Consider the following 19,562-nt stretch of genomic DNA (forward strand, 5'->3'; position numbering starts at 1 on the left):
TAATTAAGTACTATTATTTTTTTAATATAAAAATAATTTATAATAATTAATTAGGAGTGATATAGTAAAATCACGAAGCAAGCAGCCTGCTGAAGCAGACATGTCGAAACCTTCTCTTATTATTAGGTTTTTAATTTTAATATATAAATAACTTATAATAATTAATTATTTATAATATTGTAAAATTACTATTGAAGTAGATATATCATAAATATTTATTTTATCCTTTTTAATTAAATATTATTAATTTTTTAATACATAATTGATTTATAATAATTAATTAGGGGTGATATAGTAAAATCACGGTTAAAGCAGCTGAAGCAGACATGCCGTCAATGTCTATTTTATTTTTAATTAAGTGTTATTATTTTTTAGTATAAAAATAATTTATAATAATTAATTAAGGGTGATATAGTAAAATTACGGATCAAGCAGCCTACTAAGTAGGCATGTCGAAACCTTATAGATATAGAATAAAAATATATGAAAGGTGATAATTAAATGATTTGAAGAGTAATTTTATCATTTTATGACTATATCTAAATTAAAATATGGTGAAATTATTTATACCACCCCTTAAATATAATAATTTATCCCAATATTATTTATTAATCCCAAAATAAATTATGTCAAATTTAACAACTAAACATAACATCAAAAAAATTTATCTCAAAACTATTATATTATTATGAGACTATATCTTTTAATACGTCACCCAAAACGACCCCCCAATAGTTACTTAAGACATATACCCTAGCGAGAGCCGAGAAGACAAAATAAAATAAAAACCCAAAACTTGGTTTCAAAGCGGAGGAAAAGAAAAACAAAAACAAACAACAGGCGAATGATAAGAGTAAACACCCATAAAGGAATATCTTGTTGTTAATGGCCAATCTGTTGTTTCACCGATCTCCATTCTTCAGTGTTGTCTATTTTTTGTTCATTGTTACCTAAGGTAATCGCACTAATTTTCTAAATGTTTCATTTTTTTTGTTGGGTTATGTATCTTGGTATTAACCATGTAGTATTTATTTATAATTTCTTATTGAATTCGAACCTCCTCCTTCTTCTTCTTCTGGATTCTTGGTTGGAGAACGGATTGGATTTGTGAACTAATCTATTTGTAACTTGGTGGCGGTTGGGAATTAGCTCTCTCTTGGGTACTTGAAATGATTCTTTTTTGAGCAGAAAGTTGAAAGAAGATACTTTGTTAAGTTTCTTGATTTAATAAAATATTTGTAGTTATTTTCTTTGAAAGTTGTGATTTAAGTTATGCTGGTTGGTTTATCAGACAAGTTACAAATTTTAAAGCTTGGTTAGAGAGAGTGAAAACGCACTAGGCGATGTCTTTTGATGGGGCTGAAAGTCCATGGAAATGTGGAAAAGTGGGTACTGTGAATTTACAGAAAGTGAGTTCCATTGTTCGGGACATTGGGGATCCTTGTCTTCATCAGTCATCAATAAAGGTAATTGGCTTTTAATATCTGTTATTCTCAATTATGGTATTCTGAAGGATGTCATAGTCTGTATCTCTCAACTCTAGTGCCCATTAGTTTTTCAAGGAAATTATGTGATCCTTTTCTGTATTGCCTTCCGAGTGTTTCGTATTTGAAGTCTCACACTGAACTGGTTTCTTGCACTGTTCTAACTTTACTCTATTTGTTACTTTACTTTGTTAATTTGTAATAAAAATTGATTCTAGAAAATTTGAATGTCTATGGTTGCATCTCTTGATGCTTCTTCCTTGAAAAATTATTTAATCTTCAGCCAAATTATAATGGGATTAAGAAGACATTAAGGGACAGTTTGGTAGGACTTATTTCCATGTAGTCCCGGGGTTTATAGAGGATTTGGTGTCTTTTGTAGAGAACGATGCTATTTTCTAGTTTCTTTTTGTTTTGGTGTGCTTCTTGTACACGGCCAATTTTGGTCTGAAGATTAATATACTTTGTTTTCCTGAAAAAAAAAAAATGGAGAGAATTGATTAGACGTGACATGGAGCAGTTACAGCTCACTGAGGACATGACCCTGGATAGGAAGGTCCGGAGGAAAAACACTAGGTTAGCGGGATAAGGTGGGTGGATGAATCATAGTCCGTAGTTAGGAGGGTTTTGGTGTCTTTTGTTTGGTAATGTACGTTATTTTGTGGATGTTGTATCTATGTTAGTTTTATCATGTCTCATGCTTTGGATGTTTTTGTATATTGTCCTGTGTCTTGAGCTGGGGGTCTGTCGGAAACAACCTCTCTACTTTTTTAGAGGTAGTGGTATGGACTGCGTACATTCTACCCTCCCCAGACCCCACTAGGTTGGAATATACTGGGTTTGTTGTTGTTGTTGTTCCTAATCAAAAAAATAAATACTCTAGGATAAGGATAGGGTGAGTTTTTAGGACGAAATTTCATCTTGCTCATCATTATGTTAAGCAAATAGGGTCTATCATCATAGGCACATCCTCTTAATCTCTGGAGCTTTATCCTCATTATAATATTGAATCAGATGTTTTAACTTTATTCGTGGAGATTGTTTGAATCAAAAGAGACATCCCTCGCTTATCCATAAGAATATGATATCTCACGTCATCTTGGAGCCCATCATATTCTTCTCTTGATTTGGTTTATCAACTGGCAAAGATTCATCATCCAGACAGTATTCAAAGGATTTAGTTGGAGAGGCCAGCAACCTTCAAGTGTTAATATACCTTCAGTGAAGTTGTAAATACCCATAAATTTTTTTATCAGCAGGAGAATTTCCCGAATTTGGCAGTTTGGCCACTTGCAACACTAATTTGTTTGCTTGCTATCAAAAAAGACAAAAAAAAGTAATTGGCCATCATTAAAGGGCCTTTTGAATATATCTGAATAAAGTTCGTCTTTAGTGGTTCACCCATTTAATGTAATGAAGCAGCATTTAGAAGAATTCTAGAGACACTTTTGCATGTGTCTTTTACCTGAGTTGAATAATTCATGTTTATTTCTTGCTTGCTAATGATAGTGATGATGCTGATAATGATATTATCAATTGCTAATATTAGCTGTTCAGAAAATATTACGTTTTCTTTAGAGAAAGTATCATGGAATATATTATTTATTTGTAGGTGTGCTACTTTCTTCCTGTTTTTTAGGTTAATAACAACATAGGAATTTTTGCTTCGTAAACTCAACTTCTACAGTGTTGACTTTCTCTTTGTGCTTTTGATGGTAAACTCAACATTCATGCTGGAAACATTTTCCTTGTTTTTTTGATGATATAGATGAGCAAAATGCTTAAGCCTGACAGGTGGCAGGCAATCTTTGAAAAGGATGGGAAAGTACACGGTTTTAGGAAAGTGCTGAAATTGATCATATTGGGGGTAAGGCTTCCATTGTTGTAAAGCTACTATGTTTGTTAAACCCCTTTGTGCTTAATTTTGCTTGTGGGTGGCAGTGGATTAGTAGAGGTTCTTGGGATGTAAAGACATACGGGAGCTGTACAATGAAGCCTTCTCTTCTTCCTCAAATTCTTCATAAACCACTCATTCTAGGTGCATGGTTTTAACAGCTTTGAAAACTATCTTGCCATGGACTTGACATTCACCCACTTGTGTAAGTAGAATGCATAATATGGTGTAATTGTGTGTGGAGCTCTAACCTCTTAAAAGGTTGAATACATCCGATTTGGTCGGTTCCTATTTTCTTGATGAGGGTGAACAAAAAAGTGTATATGACTAGTTTGTGCTTGACTAGAATATATGTAATACTTATCCACTTAGAAAGTCACCTTTGGAATCTGGTAAAATGTATGTTTTCCACAAAAATTAATAGCATGCTGCACTTTGATTCTTACTTTTTAAAAAGAAATAATTTGGAAGAAATTAGCAAAAGAACTATTATTCCAACCCAAAAATTTAACACAGATAAGATTGAAACAAAAGCATTTAAGGTACCAGAGAAACTGGAGGCGGCAATGTCAGTTATAAAGAGGGAGCAACAGAGGAATCTGTGTAAGCACTCCAACTTTGGGTATGCACAACTAGACGCCTCAACTCGTCTCCACTATGTCAGTCGAACACTCTACTTACAAAATGATTATCTAGACACCTCCGAAATTTATGTGCCACATCAGCGTTGATTGTCCACAAGACACAATGGGAGACTAGATGGAGAGTTTAGTTACCAGTTGAGACCAAGTTGAGGTGTCTAGACGTTCACTCTCCAAATTGGATGGCCGACTTTAAGTGTTTGTTTATGTATTATGCATATGGAAAATCGTTTTTGTCTTTAATAGTGGCAATGGAAGCATTCAGAGAAACAACACCAAGACTTGTTTCCCTCAGCATTTGTACCTCTAAATGCAAGCAAATATTAAAAAATCCAGCATAACTTTGTCAGAACATTATTATGTTAAAAGTGAAGATCTCTTAAAAAATATCTGAGGGGTGAGGGTTGGGGTGGAGAGGACAGACATACCAGGGAGGGTAAATCCAACACATTGTCTTATAAATTTTTAGTTGTCTCCCATAGGATGGCCTAGTGGTGGAGGCATGAGATTAACAACCTAGAGATCCAGATTTGAATCCCAACTATAACACCTGGTCACAGTTGGGGGGGGGGGGGGGATGATTTTCCTTGGAAACATATGTTTATGTGCTATACAGGATGCATGGTGGATTCTCGAGGTTCAAACAAATTGGTCTGGACACCAACGATATATGTGTTATGTTCCATCACAAATTTTAGACAAGAAAGTTCTGTCACCCTTTCTTGAGAACAATGAACAATTCAGGGACAAACCTATTAAGAAAAGAAGAAAGGAGATTGGCAATGATTTTTCTGTTTTTTTTTTTCAAAAATTATTTTCAAAAAATTGTTTAATTATACATTAGAATGATTTTTTTGTTAAGTTTTGAGGATGAGTTTTTCAAATTGACCAGCTTTTCAAGTGAAACTCTTTTTCCAGTCACAAAACTTCGATTTTGTTTCAAGTGAAATGTACGTTCCAAACACAATTTCAACTTTCATAACTGTTTTTAAACTTCAACTTCAAATTCTACTTGTTTTCAAATATCACTCAATTTATGTCCGAACGCCTACTTGAATTCCGTGTTAATACTAAACAGGCAAAGTATAAGCCATATGACCATCCTCCCGAAAAACATAGCTGAAATATCCTCTTGGCACCTTTTGGAATACTTGGAGAAGTCGTGAGACGATGAAAGAATTTGAGAGAATACCAACATATGTTGACATTTTGACTTGCAAAACACATTGTTCTCGACTTCTGCTTCAAGGCTCTTTAAGTTGGTTGCTTTAAGAGAGATTAATTTATTAAAAGAGCAGTATGTAATATTTGATAATTTAAATATGCATGAAACTTCTGAGTTATGAGTGCATCTCCACTATAACAATTTTTTTTCTTGCATGGTGTAGGGTGTGGATCCAGCCATAAGGCCAGAAGTTTGGGAATTTCTCTTGGGCTGTTATGCTTTGGGAAGCTCTGCTGAGTACCGAAAGCAGCTGAGGACTGCTAGAAGGTATTTGTTTTCTAGTTACTGCTATATTTGATTTAAAATGTTCTACTCAATTTGGTGAATGTGAGGCATCTTCCATCTTTTAAATCTTATTATCCATTTTGATTTGACATCTTGTTATTTCAAAAGTCTGGGTCTATTTGAAGTCACATTTTCTGTGTTCCCCTTTTTTTGGTTTATTTGTTTGTCGTCGTTGACTTTATGTAGTATAAACGTAGGAATGCTGAAATGTGTAAGCATCCTAGACAATTGACAAACAAATTACTTTGATGAAATTGCTTAATTTATTGATGTAGTTGAGAACTCTACACATACAAGAATCAAAATCTATTCAAAATTGTGAAGTTTTGTTGAATAAATATGATGCTCTGGAAAGAGCGTGAAGTCTTCCGGATACCGTATATGCTCTAAAAATATACTACTACTTTTATTGCTTTTTGTATTAAATTATTTCACTGATAATCTGACACTCTGATAGAGGCGTTTTCTGCCTTTTTAAGCCGATCTTATTTTCCTTTCTTTCCTTATTGTTCGCATAAGTACCAAAGAGATTACATCATATGCTATTTCGAATGCAAAATAGAACAACAACAATAATAACTACAACATACCCAGTGTATTCCCACACAGTGAGGTCTGGGTAGGGAGGGTAGAGTGTACGCAGTTCATACCTCCACCTCAGAGGTGAAGTAGAGAGGTTGCTTCCGATAAACCCTCGGCTCAAGGAAACCCAGTCTAGAAAAGATCGTGATATAAGAACAAGAAGCAATTAATAGTATCACAACAACATATAATAACCATAGCTAGACTACCACCAAAAAATACTATCCTCGATCTACTCGAAACAACAAACATCATCAAAACTCCAAGAACGGGAAGCTACAAGCATAACACGACGACTACTAGTATCGACCAAAAAAAAAGCACACCTTCCTGGTAACCTTCTACCTTAATAGACATCCTCCGCACCTTCCTATCTAGGGTCATAGCCTCGATAAGCTGTAATTGCTCCATGCCCTATTGAATCACCTTCCTCCAATATTTCTTCGTTCTACCTCTACCTCTTTTGGAACCATCCATAGCCAACCTATCACACTTCTGCACTAGGGCATTCGTGTATCTCCTCATCACATGGCCAAATCATCTCAACATCATTTCTCGCATCTTATCTTCCACCGAAGTCACTCTTACCTTGTCTTGGATAACCTCATTTCTACTATTTGTCCTGGTACACCCACACATCTATCGCAACATCCTCATCTCCGCCACCTTCATTTTCTGGATGTGAGCATTCTTGACTGGTGGCCAACACTCCGCCCCGTACAACATAAGGTCTAACCGCCACTCTGTAGGAATTGCCTTTAAGTTTACGAGGCATATTCTTATCACATAAGTCTTTGAAAGCGAAATTCCATTTCACCCACCTTGCATTGCACTAATACAGTGAGTGACATCCTCGTCAATCTCTCCATTTCCCAGATAATAAACCCAAGATACTTGAAACTACCTAAAGTTACCTTTCTAAAAAAGATACTTGAGACTACCTATCTTCTGAATAACCTAAGTATCAAGCCTTACTACCACGTTGGCTTCATGTGTCACCTCACTGAACTTGCATTCCAAATACACCGGTTTGGTCTTGCTCAACTTGAGCCCTTTAGATTCCAGGGTCTGTCTCCAATAAGGAAAGTAGCATTGATGGAACGGGGGATTGCCCACCTCCAACTTAACATTAATTCCTTCACAAGTCTCATCAATCAAAATAATATCATCCGCAAATAACATACACCATGGCACCTCACCTTGAATTTGACGCATCAATACCTCCAAAAGAAATAACCAATTATAAATTAGATTAGAGAAATGATCCAGAGAACTAAAGCAAAAAAGAATGATCTCACCAGATTTGACGAAAAAAACCACAAATATATAGGCTAAAAAAGGGAGGGAGAGAGGAGAAGAATGTTAGACTAAAATCGAGTCTGGTGTTGAGTCAGTAAGCCTAACTCTGACGAAGCCAACAATCAGTTCTGATACCATGTAACTAAACTTTGGAATGGTACTACTTGTATTTCACTATGTCAGAAGTATATGTATATATGCAATTAATAAAGGTTCTATCAAAGTAAACTAAGTATCCTACACTAAATAGACTTGGGCAATCTTCTCCTTATGAGTTAGATTTTAGGTTGAGTTAGGCCAGATGTCATTCCTTTACATGGTATCATATCCCTCTTCATCCCTGTTTGAGCTCTCAACACATGCTCTAGTTGAGCGTGGACGTGAAGGCGGTGTTAGAGTGGGTTAGAGTCACATATTGGTTGGTGAATGGACGGGTGTTCTGTTTATATGGACTTGGATAATACTCCCCTCTTATGCTAGTTTTTTGGGTTGAGTTAGGCTCGGTGCCATATCCTTACAAGTTGAAAGTTGGTGAAAGTAGACATGGATTGAACATTGGAGCTAGGGGTGGGCATGGTATGGTATATACCGAATACCATACTGAAACCGAAATTTTTTATATCGCGGTATGTATGTTATGGTATTTGGTAGGAGTTTTAAATTATATTTAAGATTATTAAGTATATTTATATATCATCCATTGGCCAATTGAACATAAAAATAACTTTTATTCTGAAAAATAAATTTTTTGGAAAGCTTATTATTTAGGAGTACTACGCTTAAGTTCAGGTAAAGTTGTTCAAAATTTGCATCTTGGGCTCAATCGTGATTGAAATATTTTTTTGTGTAATTGATTAAACAAAGATAGTCGTTCATCTTATATGATTGAGACGTTTTTAAAGTTTAAAGTTATAGTTTTTTTATATGAACATATATGTAAGTCGAAATCAAATAAAGTGTGGTTACCGAATTACCATATCGTAAAATACCGAAACCGAATTTAAAAATACAGAACCATACCAAACTAATTTGGTATGACAATGAGATTGTTCTTTTAGATACCGAAAACTGAAGTTACCGTACCAAAGTTTAAAATACCGTATCGTATCGTACCTTGCCCACCCCTGGAGCCCTAAGTGTTAAAAATAAGCTAGGGTTCAAAGTTGGAGTTTATGCGTTAAAAGTAAGCAACTAAGCATGAGTTGGGAATTAGATCTCGTACGTTAAAAGTTAGCATGAATTAAAAACAGTCTTTGTTTTAAAAGATGTAGCAACATGATTGTTGAAAATAATCTCCATATGTAGTCTCCCTTTGTTTCAGAAAAAATGACCCACTTTTCTTTTTAGTCCATTTAAAAAAGAATGAACTTTCCCTTTTTTGGCAACGCTTTAATTCTAACTTTTCACGTGGCATGTTTAAGACCACAAGATTAAAGATCATTTTGGTATATTTGACATAACTTTAATTTAAGACCACAAGATTCAAAAATCTTCTTTATTTTCTTAATTTCCATGCAAAGTCAAATCATGTCGTTCTTTTTGAAATTGAGGGAGTACTTTAGACTTTTTTGACAATTTTTATTATCGTCAAATTGGTTGCAGCTCGAGCTGAACCAGGCCTGAACCAGTCTTCGACCTTGTTGACCTATTTGCTTTGATACTACTTATTGGGATCAAGGTAAGATCGATTCATGTGGAAATTAACTATTGCAAACCTTAACAACAACAACAACAATAACAAACCCAGTATATTCCCACATAGTGGGGGTCTGGGAGGGTAGAATGTATGCAGTCCATACCACTACCTCTGAAGAAGTAGAGAGGCTGTTTCCGATAGACCCCCGGCTCAGGACAAAATGGTAGTAACCAAAGTCATCATAAAACATGGAACAAGATGTAATAACGAAGATACAACATCCACAAAGAAATACTATATACTAACAAACTAAAGGCACGCACCTCCCCTTAACCCTTCTAACAAGAAGCTCCAACCTATGTACCAAGCCTTAAGACATCTAGCCAAGCTACACCAAAGCACTCCTAACTATTGACTACGACTCATCCCACGCACTAGCCCTCTATCCTAATATGCTTCGTCCATACCTTCTTATCTAGGGTCATACCTCAGTAATCTGTAACTACTCCATGTCACGTCTAATCACCTCTTTCCAGTATTTCTTCGGCCTACCCCTACCCTGCTTGAAACCATCCAAGGCCAACTTCTCACACCTACGAACTGGGGCATCGGTTTCCCTCCTTATCACATGCTCAAACTATATCAACCTCACTTCCCACATCTTGTCCTCCACCGACGCCACTCCCATCTTCTCCCGAATAGTTTCATTTCTAACCTTGTCACCCCTAGTAAGTCCACACATCCATCGCAACATCCTTATTTCCGCCATTTTCAACTTTTGGATGTGAGAGATCTTGTCTGGCCAACACTTTGCTTTATACAACATGGGCGGACGGACTGCAACTGAATAGAATTTGCCTTTAAGCTTGGGAGGCATCTTTTATCACATAAAACTCCTGAGGCGAGCCTCAATTTCATCCATCCTGCCCCAATACAGTGAGAGACATCCTTATCAATCTCTCCATTTCCCTGAATCATAGACCCAAGATACTTAAAACTGTCTCTCTTACCCACCTGGGAATCCAATTTCACTTTCACCTTGTCCTCCTGTCTCGAGTCCTTAAACTTGCATTCCAAGTACTGCGTCTTGGTCCTACTCAACCTAAACCCTTTAGACTCGAGGGTTTGCCTCCAAACCTTCAATTTATCATTAACACCTCCCCGCGTCTCATTAATCAAAACTACATCATCTGCAAATAGTATACACCAAGGCACCTTTCCTTGTAGACGTCACGTCAGCATATCTATCACCAAGGCGAATAAAAATGGGCTAAGAGTAGATCCTTGGTGCAACCCTGTCAAGACAGGGAAATGTTTTGAATCTTCTCCCACTGTCCTCACCCGCGTCTTAGCCCCATCATACATGTCCTTAATTGATCTGATGTACGCCATCAGGACCCTTCTTGGCCCCATCTGATGTCCTCACCCGCGTCTTGGCCCCATCATACGCGTTTTCCAGGTCGATGAACACCATGTGCAAGTCCTTCTTCCTGTCTTTATACTGCTCCACTAGTCTCCGCACTAGGTGAATTGCCTCTGTCGTCGAGCGACCAGGCATATATCCAAACTGATTCTCAGAAATAGACGCAATCCTCTTCAACCTCCGCTCAACCACCCTCTCCCAAATCTTCATCGTGTGACTCAACAACTTAATACCCCGGTAATTGTTGCAAATCTAAATGTCACCCTTGTTCTTATATAAAGGAATCATCGTACTCCATCTCTATGCCTCGGGCATCTTTACCGTCTTGAAAATGCTGTTAAACAATTCGGTCAGCCACCTTAAACCTGCCCCGCTAGAAAACTTCCAAAATTCCACCGAAATTTTGTCAGGCCCGTTGCCCTACCCCTTCGCATCTTATGAATAGCCTCTCCGACCTCTTCCACCTTAAAACACCAACAATAATCGAAATCACAACACTTTTCTGAGTGCTCTAACTCCCCTAACACAATGTCTCTGTCCCCCTCGTCATTCAAGAGTGTATGAAAATACGATTGCTATCTTCTCTTAATGTGACCATTCTCTACTAATACTCTGCCATCCTCCCCTTAATGCACTTTACTTGGTCAAGATCACGACCCTTACGCTCCCTAGCCTTAGCAAGTCTATACAACCTCTTTTCCCCGCCTCTCTTCACTAATCCCGCATACAAGCTCTCAAATGCTGCTGTCTTAGCCGCCGTAACTGCTAACTTAGCCTTCTCCCTGGCTAACTTGTACTCTTCCCTGTTCTCCCGTTGCTCCTCTTCATCCTTTCAACTAACTTAGCGTAAGCTGCCTTCTTTGTCTCCACCTTCTTTTTAACTTCTCTATTCCACCACCAGTCCCCCCAATGCTGGGCAACCCAGCCCTCTGAGATACCCAACACCTCTTTAGCAGTCTCCTTGATGCAACCGGCCGCCCTATCCCACATACTCTCCACATCCCCCCTACAATCCCACGCCCCCATCCTCGCCACCTTCTCCCCTATCTCCAGTGCACTAAACTGTGTCAAGCCACCCCACTTAATTCTGGGTCGACCCTCCCTGCCCCTTCTCTTCTTCCTCTTCTTGATAACCAAATCCATCACTAGAAGCCTATGCTGGGTCGCAAGATTCTCACTTGGAAAGACCTTACAATCCTTACACAACGCTCTATCCCTCTTCCTAGGCAACAAACGGTCAATCCGAGTCTTAGCTATCCTGCTTCGGAAGGTAATTAGGTGATCCTCCTTCTTAGGAAAGCTCAAATTCATAACCACCAACCCAAAGGCCGTCGTGAAGTTCAAAAGAGCAGCTTCTTCATCATTCCTATCCCCGAAACCAAAGCCTCCATGCACATCATCATAGCCTCTCGCCAGTGACCCGATGTGCCCATTGAAATCCCCTCCTATGAAGATCTTCTCATAGCTAGGAACACCACTGACCACCTCATCCAAAACCTCCCAAAATCTCTTTATCTCCTCGTCCAAGCCCACTTGTGGCGCATAAGCACTACAGATGTTCAGAGTAAACCATCCAATAACCAACTTAATTGTTATCAACCTATCACTAACCCTCTTAACCTCCACTACCTGTCCCCTAAGCTCTTCGTTTACTAGGATACCTACTTCATTCCTACGCGTCTCACTACCAGAGTACCACAACTTGTACAATCCACATTCCTAACCTTAGAACCTACCCACTTGGTCTCCTGCCTCACATAATATTGATCCTCCTCTTTTTACAAGCTCTATGGACTTACTCTGTAGGGTTTCTATGTTCCAAGACCCTACCCTCAACCTATCATCTCTCGCATCACACTTAACCCTTCTCCTACCACCCCGTACTCCGTACCCTAGACCTAACCCAATACCAGACCCCGACCCCAACCCCAACCCCAGGACATGACCCTAGTCTACTATCAACCACCAAAGCCACTGCTCAGAAACAATAAAGAAACAACTCCAAAAAATAGCAATGCAATAGAAGGCACACGTAAAGCACTACACAGCTAAATACCAAGAACAACAAACCCTAAACACCAATACAAGGAAGTAGACAATCCACAACAATTTAAAAGAAGTCAAGTCAAGATACAAAAATAGTAAGATAGAATAAAGTTCAAAGGTCAAAAGTCGCCGGGCCACACTTATATATCAAGTTCTCTGCTCTTGCTTGCTTTGTTGGATTCCAGCAAATTGATGTTGAAATTGGTCGCCGGATCAAATCTGGTTGCACCGATTGCAGACAGATCTGCTTCTCAGTTTTCCTTTTTTTTTCTTGTTTCGACTCTCGCCTGAGGCCGGCGCGTCTCACTGGTCTTCCGTCGTCAGAGTTGAAAAAGCAGCAGCCCACACTCATCGGTGGTATAAAAGGAGCAGGCGATAGGGGAAGAGAGAGAGAGACAAGGAGGAAGAGAGAGAGACCAAAGGGGAGAGAGAGATAGCGTACTTACCTACCGTCCGCCGGCACTATTAAGTCGCCGACGTTTAAGTCGTTGGATTAACTCCGATCACGTCAAGGTAGACGTATAGCGTTAAAGAGAGCCGTTAGAAAGAGACGTTGGAGAGAGAAAGCTTGACGCAGAGTCCTCTATTGAAATGGGTAGTTCAAAATGATGGTAATAATTTTTGAGAAAAGACATCATTTCACCCCTGAACTTGTCATCATAGCTTACTTTAGCACTTAAACTTAATTGATAATTATTTACCCCCTTAACAACTTTAAAACGTATTGTTTTCCTCCCTTCGTGGCTTAGACCAAGTCAAGTCTGGGTGTTGAATAAGCACTCGCGATTTGATTGGTCCATGTCATTAATGAATCAAATTTAACCCGACCCACATCAAATTATTTTTTAAAAATATTTTTTAAATTCTTGTTTCTTGTTTCACCAAACAACCACCACAGACCTACCGCCGCCGCACAACACCGCACCACCAACTATTTCTCCTCCAATTTGTTATTGCCGTCGGGGAATTCACAAAGCTCCGCAACGCTACTAACACCATTAATGTCTATCACCACAACTCCACAATGTCCATCACCGTCATCAACTCCACTCCCCCATATTTACATCCAACAGTAATATCGCCTTTGCCGTCGTCAATTACACAATTTCCACCACCTCCAGTGATATTAACTTCAAAAAATTTCAGAATGGTTGTAAATTTCACAACACCCATCACCAACACCAACAACTTCACAATACCCATCACCAGCACCAACAATTTTACAACACCCATCACCAACACCAACAATTTCGCAACACCCATCACCAACACGAACAATTTCACAATACCCATCACCAATACCAACAATATCAGCGAAAAATTCGACAACAAAAAACCATACGAAAATAAATTTGTAATGAAATTAAAGAATAGTGGCAGAAGATTGAAGCGGTGAAGAATGGAAATGGAACAACACTGTTATCATCGTCAACATTGATGCACAAAACCCGCCATTAACATTGGCCACTGGCATGAACAATTCTACTTTATGTTTTTTAATCTCAAATTTATGCGGCTTAACTTAAATAAAGACGAAACAATTTTTATTTTTGAATCAATTTCATGAATTGAACAAATTTTGGATTGAAGATGAAGAAGAAGGTTAAATTAGGGTTTTTAAAGAGGAAATTGGATATAACCATTAGGGCCTCAAAATGGGTATTTAAAAGAAATTTAGTAGACAAAAATTGTGTTTTAACGCGCCCAACAATGATTGTTTACACGTGGGCTCGCGGGTTGTTAAGGGGGTAAATAAATGGAAGTTTAGTTTAAGTGCTAAAGTAAGTTGAGCGGACAAGTTCAGGGGGAAATGATGTCTTTTCTCTTCTTCCACATATGAGAAAACTAATAACAAAAAAAAAGTATAGAAAATATCAAGAGAATAATCTCCAATCTCCCCCTAAACAAACCTTTTTAACTCTAAAGGACTACATTGTGGATGGTGTGTGTTGCGTATAATGGTTAAAGGTTCTGTTTGATGTGCGCTCAATAATTGCAGTTGTACTTCATTAAGACTTCAATTCTTCAGTCTCACCGATATTTTCTTCTTACTTTTCAGAGAATTCATCAACATAGCTATGATAATTTTTCCATTTCTTAAATGTTACCTTCTCAATTTTTTTTTTCCATTTCTTCTATCCATTTCTGCAACATCCAAACTTGTTCCATTGTTCTTCTGGTTCCTCAACAATTTTGTTCATCTCCTTGCACCTTTTTTTTTAGATACATAGCTCTAAGTTCGTGATTGGTTCATTCCTGGACCATGTTGACCTATAACCTCAATGAAAACTGAAAGCTATCCGTATAATGGACACAAATGAACGGGAACCCAACATCATACATCCATCGTGCAAACATTGCAACTGCACGATCCGTCAAAGTTTTCTTGGCAACTTCTCTGGGATGTTCACCTCTTTTCTTGCCTGACCACATCCTTCAGATTCTGTGTGAAATAAACATCTATAGGACCTTTTTTTTTTGGACAAGGTAACGGACTGTGTATATAAATCATCAGCACAAAAGCTGGAAGCCAAAATTACATCATCGAATCTATATCCAAAAAAGTAAAAAACAGTAGACTAACTAAATCTTATCTCATCTTACAAGGATCCTAGGATGTCTACAGTAGAAATGGGGACATCTATATTCTCTGATTTGAGCTGCACCAATCCTATCTCATCTATAAGACCTTTTTTTCCTACCGGCACATCTACAAGTTGAAGAGAATATTCCTTTTAAATTTTTTTTTTTGAGAGAAGTGGTAAAGACAAATCATTATCCTCATGTTCCTCCATTTCATCACCTCATCATCAAGATTAGTCACAAACGCTTGATGGTTCATTTGATGTCTTATCTCATATTTTGGTCAACGTATTTCTGTAAATCTTCCTTAACATGTTCCTGATGTTTTGGACAGGTTTGACATTGCTATTACCATCTATGAGATACAGTGAATTCCACTTTTGGTAACTATTGAGAATATAACTAAGTAAATAAAAACCTGCTCTCTCAAACAACTTAGGCTTGTAGATAAGATGGTAACGCACTTCAACATAGTATTAGAGCAGTCAAAGGTCCTAGGATCAAATTTCACCAACACCTATTTTCAAAATGAACTTCTATGTGCTTGGCCCATAAAATACTCAGGCTCGCACATGATTGAGAATGTAATTAAATAAAAGTGTGCTATCTGGTTGAGCTACATAATATTTCATGTTAGGTAGACTCATAACAAAACTAATTCACGTTAACGCTCACCTTAATGTTTTACCTTAACGTTCACCCTTAACGTTTCACTTCGTCTGACCGGCAGACGCCGGTGACGGTGACGGTGTAGACGCGCCGGCAACAGGTAAGGGTTTAATCTCTCTCCCTCTTTCTCTCTCCCCCAGTTCTCTCTATCTTCTTCCCTCTCCCTTCCCTTTTTCTGTCCTGTCACTGCTATCGCCGGCGGGATTAGGGTTCCCGCCAGCTCGACTCCGGCAATGGTGTAGGTGTGCAGCAGCGGTCAAACAGGTTGGTATGACGTCAGTCGGCGTCCAGCTTCCGGCAAGACCCAGAAGACGCTCCGGCGACACTCCGGAGACACTCTTGCGACGCACCAGCAGAACCTAGGCGTACCGGTGACATCTGAACTTTATTATTTAGTCACTTTCCTCTGCTTTCCTCTGTTTTATATTACTTATGGGTGCCGTATTTATGTTATGTAATCCGCTTCTATCTGCTAATCTGCTTCTGTGCTTTACTATGTGTTTGTGTAGTATCTCGTGCCTTGAGCCGGGGGTCTTTCGGAAACAGCCTTTCTACTTCATCAGAGGTAGAGGTATGGACTGCGTACATCTTACCCCCCCCGATCCCACTAGGTGGGAATACACTGGGTTTGTTGTTGTTGTTGTTATACAGTTTGGTTTCTTGTATTATTTTGTTTCTTGGTTCTTTTTCTGCTTCTTGTTTGATTGAATTTCCTGTTTTCTTCATTTTGCAGTATAGTACGCTTGACTTTTTTCTTCATTTTGCTTTATACATTTTAAACACTACTCTTAATGGTATTTGATTGAATTTCCTGTTTCTTGGGATTATAGATTATAGTGGTGACTGGCTGCTTTGCTTATTGGTGGATATTGTTGTGTTGTCCTAGCTGCTAAGTCGATTAGTGTACTTTGTGCGTGCCTTCTCCTACTGTTTTCGTACGGTTGCTTTGTTCGTTTGTCTGTCGGTTTGGGGCTTGGTTTTTGGTTTTTGAGTAGTGGCTGGAGGAGTTGATGGTGGAATAGGGTCATGTCCGAGGGGGTTGGGGTGAGGGTTGTTTTGGGAGGGGGTGAGGAGGGGAAGGCAGGGGTGGGTGTGGGGTATAGGTCGGGTGTTTGGACGGGTTTGGTGAGGGTTGTTAGAGGTAGGCGAGAGGCAAGAGAAGATAGGTTGAGGGTAGGGTCTTGGAACATTGGGACCCTTCAGGGTAAGTCTGTAGAGCTGGTGAAGATTCTTAAGAAGAGGATTAATATTGCGTGTGTTCAGGAAACTAGGTGGGTAGGTGCTAAGGCTAGGGATGTGGATGGGTACAAGCTGTGGTACTCAGGGAGTGAGAGGCATCGGAATGGAGTGGGCATCTTAGTGGATGAGGAGCTTAAAGGACAAGTTGTGGAGGTTAAGAGGGCCAGTGATAGGCTGATGAAGATTAAGTTGGTCATTGGGGGTTTTATGCTGCATGTGTGTAGTGTGTAGTGTGTATGCGCCGCAGGTGGGCTTGGAAGAGGAGGTGAAAGCGAGATTTTGGGAGGATTTGGACGAGGTGGTAAGAAGCGTGCCTAGCTCGGAGAATATTGTCATAGCAGGGGATATACGATGATTCCGTTATATAAAAACAAAGGTGACATCCAGAGTTGCAACAACTGTAGGGGTATTAAGCTGTTGAGTCACACTATGAAGATTTAGGAGAGAGTGGTTGAGCGGAGATTGAGGAGGGTCGTGTCCGTTTCGGAGAATCAGTTTGGATTTATGCTTGGTCATTCGACGACAGAGGCAATCCACCTGGTGAGGAGATTGGTGGAGCAGTATAGAGAAAGGAAGAGGGATTTATGCATGGTGTTCATCGACCTGGAAAAGGCGTATGATAAAGTCCCGAGGGAGGTTCTTTGGAGATGCTCGTAGGTGAGAGGGGGTTCCGGTGGCGTACATCAGAGCTATTAAGGACATGTACAATGGGGGAAAAACCCGGGTGAGGACGGTGGGAGGAGACTCAGAGCATTTTCCGGTCGAGACAGGGTTGCATCAGGGATCAACTCTTAGTCCGTTCCTATTTGCGTTGGTGATGGACATGTTGACGCGGAGTATTCAAGGCGAGGTGCCTTGGTGTATGTTATTTGCGGATGATGTTGTGTTGATTGATGATATGCGGGGTGGGAGGTGGGTGGGTGGGGTGGGGGGGGTAAATGACAAATTGGAGGTTTGGAGGCAAACCCTCGAGTCTAAGGGGTTCAGGTTGAATAGGTCCAAGACGGAGTATTTGGAATGCAAGTTTAGTGACTTAAGGCAAGAGGACGAAGTGGTGGTGAGGTTGGACTCCCAGGATGTTTGTAAGAGGGATAATTTTAAGTATCTTGGGTCTACGATTCAGGGGAATAGTGAGATTGATGAGGATGTCTCTAAACGTATTGGAGCAGGTTGGTTGAAGTGGAGGCTCGCCTCGGGAGTGTTGTGTGATAAGAAGGTGCTCCTTAAGCTTAAAGACAAATTCTATAGAGTGACAGTCCGTCCGGCCATGGTGTATGGAGCGGAGTGTTGGCCTGTCAAGCAATCCCACATCTAAAAATTGAAGGTGGCGGAAATGAGAATGTTACGTTGGATGTTTGGGCTTTACTAGAGGGGACAAAGTTAGGAATGAGATTATCCGGGAGAAGGTGGGAGTGGCTTCGGTGGAGGACAAGATGCGGGAAGGAAAGCTGAGATGGTTTGGGCATGCGATGAGGAGGGGCGCGGATGCCCAAGTTTATAGGTGTGAGAGGCTAGCTCTGGATGGTTTTAGGAGGAGTAGAGGTGGGCCGAAGAAATACTGGAGGGAGGTGATGTGAGCAGCTTCAGCTTAGTGAGGACATGACCCTAGATAGGAAGGTGTGGAGGTCGCGGATAAGGGTAGAAGGCTAGTGTGAGAGTGTGGGTTGTAGCAGGCAGTCAGGAGAGATCTTGTGTAGCCGAGTTTGTAATTCTATGACTGTGTACTTAGGTGTCTTTGGTATGTGAGGGTATGTTACTACCAGGTGAGGGTCCTATTTCTTATTTCTTAGTTCCTATTTTCTTATTTAGTGTTGCCCTTATTTCTCATATATCATATTTTATTTGGTTTCTATTCTATTATTTCTTATTCCTGATTTTTTGTTGTGTCATCCATCTCCTCGTTTACTATTCTTTATCTTGAGCCGGGGGTCTATCGGAAACAACCTCTCCACCTCTTCGGAGGTAGCGGTATGGATTGCGTACATCTTACCTTCCCCAGACCCCACTTTGTGGAAATACACTGGGTTTGTTGTTGTTGTAAATGTGTGCTCTCTCTAACTATTTAAGATTTTTGATGAGATGGTACACACTTTATCAGTAAACTTGTTTCAAAACTCGTTGGATTGAAGACCTATCTTTCTCACTCTCAATAACTTTGTTTCCACAAGTTCAAGTTGGGTCTCTCCTTTGATCAGATGATTCCATTGAAATTGCTGTTAATAGTAAAAGAACTTCAATTAAATAGAATAATTAAAAAAAAAGATACAGGGAGACGGAGAATTAACAAAGAAAAAAGGGCTGCAACAGAGAGAGGAAAAATAGAATAACTTAGAAACATACTGCCATCTCATCTAAAATCTTGGTTTTATTTATATAATTATATCATAACATCTTCAGTGTCTTAGAGAATGACTCACATCCCTCTGTTTCCTCGGGGAATCTTATTGTATCTTGATCCCAACATTTTAATGGCTCACCTGTCTGGTTGTAAAACCCCCTCATATTCCCACTCAATTGTTCTATCCTCACTTTTAGCATTTGCATAGCTATTATAAT

At 39.4% G+C, this 19,562-nt stretch overlaps 1 protein-coding gene across 12 annotated transcripts in view; it reads left to right on the forward strand.

The window, feature by feature from the left end:
- The first annotated feature begins 764 nt into the window (after positions 1-764).
- The window catches only part of LOC107863722 (small G protein signaling modulator 1), a 43,379-nt gene continuing 24,581 nt past the window's right edge, over positions 765-19,562 (forward strand). For 7 of the 12 annotated variants that reach the window (XM_016709817.2, XM_016709815.2, XM_047408035.1 and 4 more), the window contains exons 1-4: positions 765-955; positions 1,292-1,466; positions 3,253-3,351; positions 5,408-5,511. In XM_016709817.2, the coding sequence (XP_016565303.1) occupies positions 1,344-1,466; positions 3,253-3,351; positions 5,408-5,511 (326 nt within the window). In that variant the 5' untranslated portion in view covers positions 765-955; positions 1,292-1,343. Of the gene's footprint in view, positions 956-1,291; positions 1,467-3,252; positions 3,352-3,425; positions 3,584-5,407; positions 5,512-19,562 lie in introns of those variants that run through there. The other 5 variants (XM_047408039.1, XM_047408040.1, XM_047408042.1 and 2 more) reach the window with 4 other exon arrangements.

Source organism: Capsicum annuum, chromosome 3, assembly GCF_002878395.1.
Source record: "Capsicum annuum cultivar UCD-10X-F1 chromosome 3, UCD10Xv1.1, whole genome shotgun sequence".
In the NCBI taxonomy this organism is placed as follows: Eukaryota; Viridiplantae; Streptophyta; class Magnoliopsida; order Solanales; family Solanaceae; genus Capsicum; species Capsicum annuum.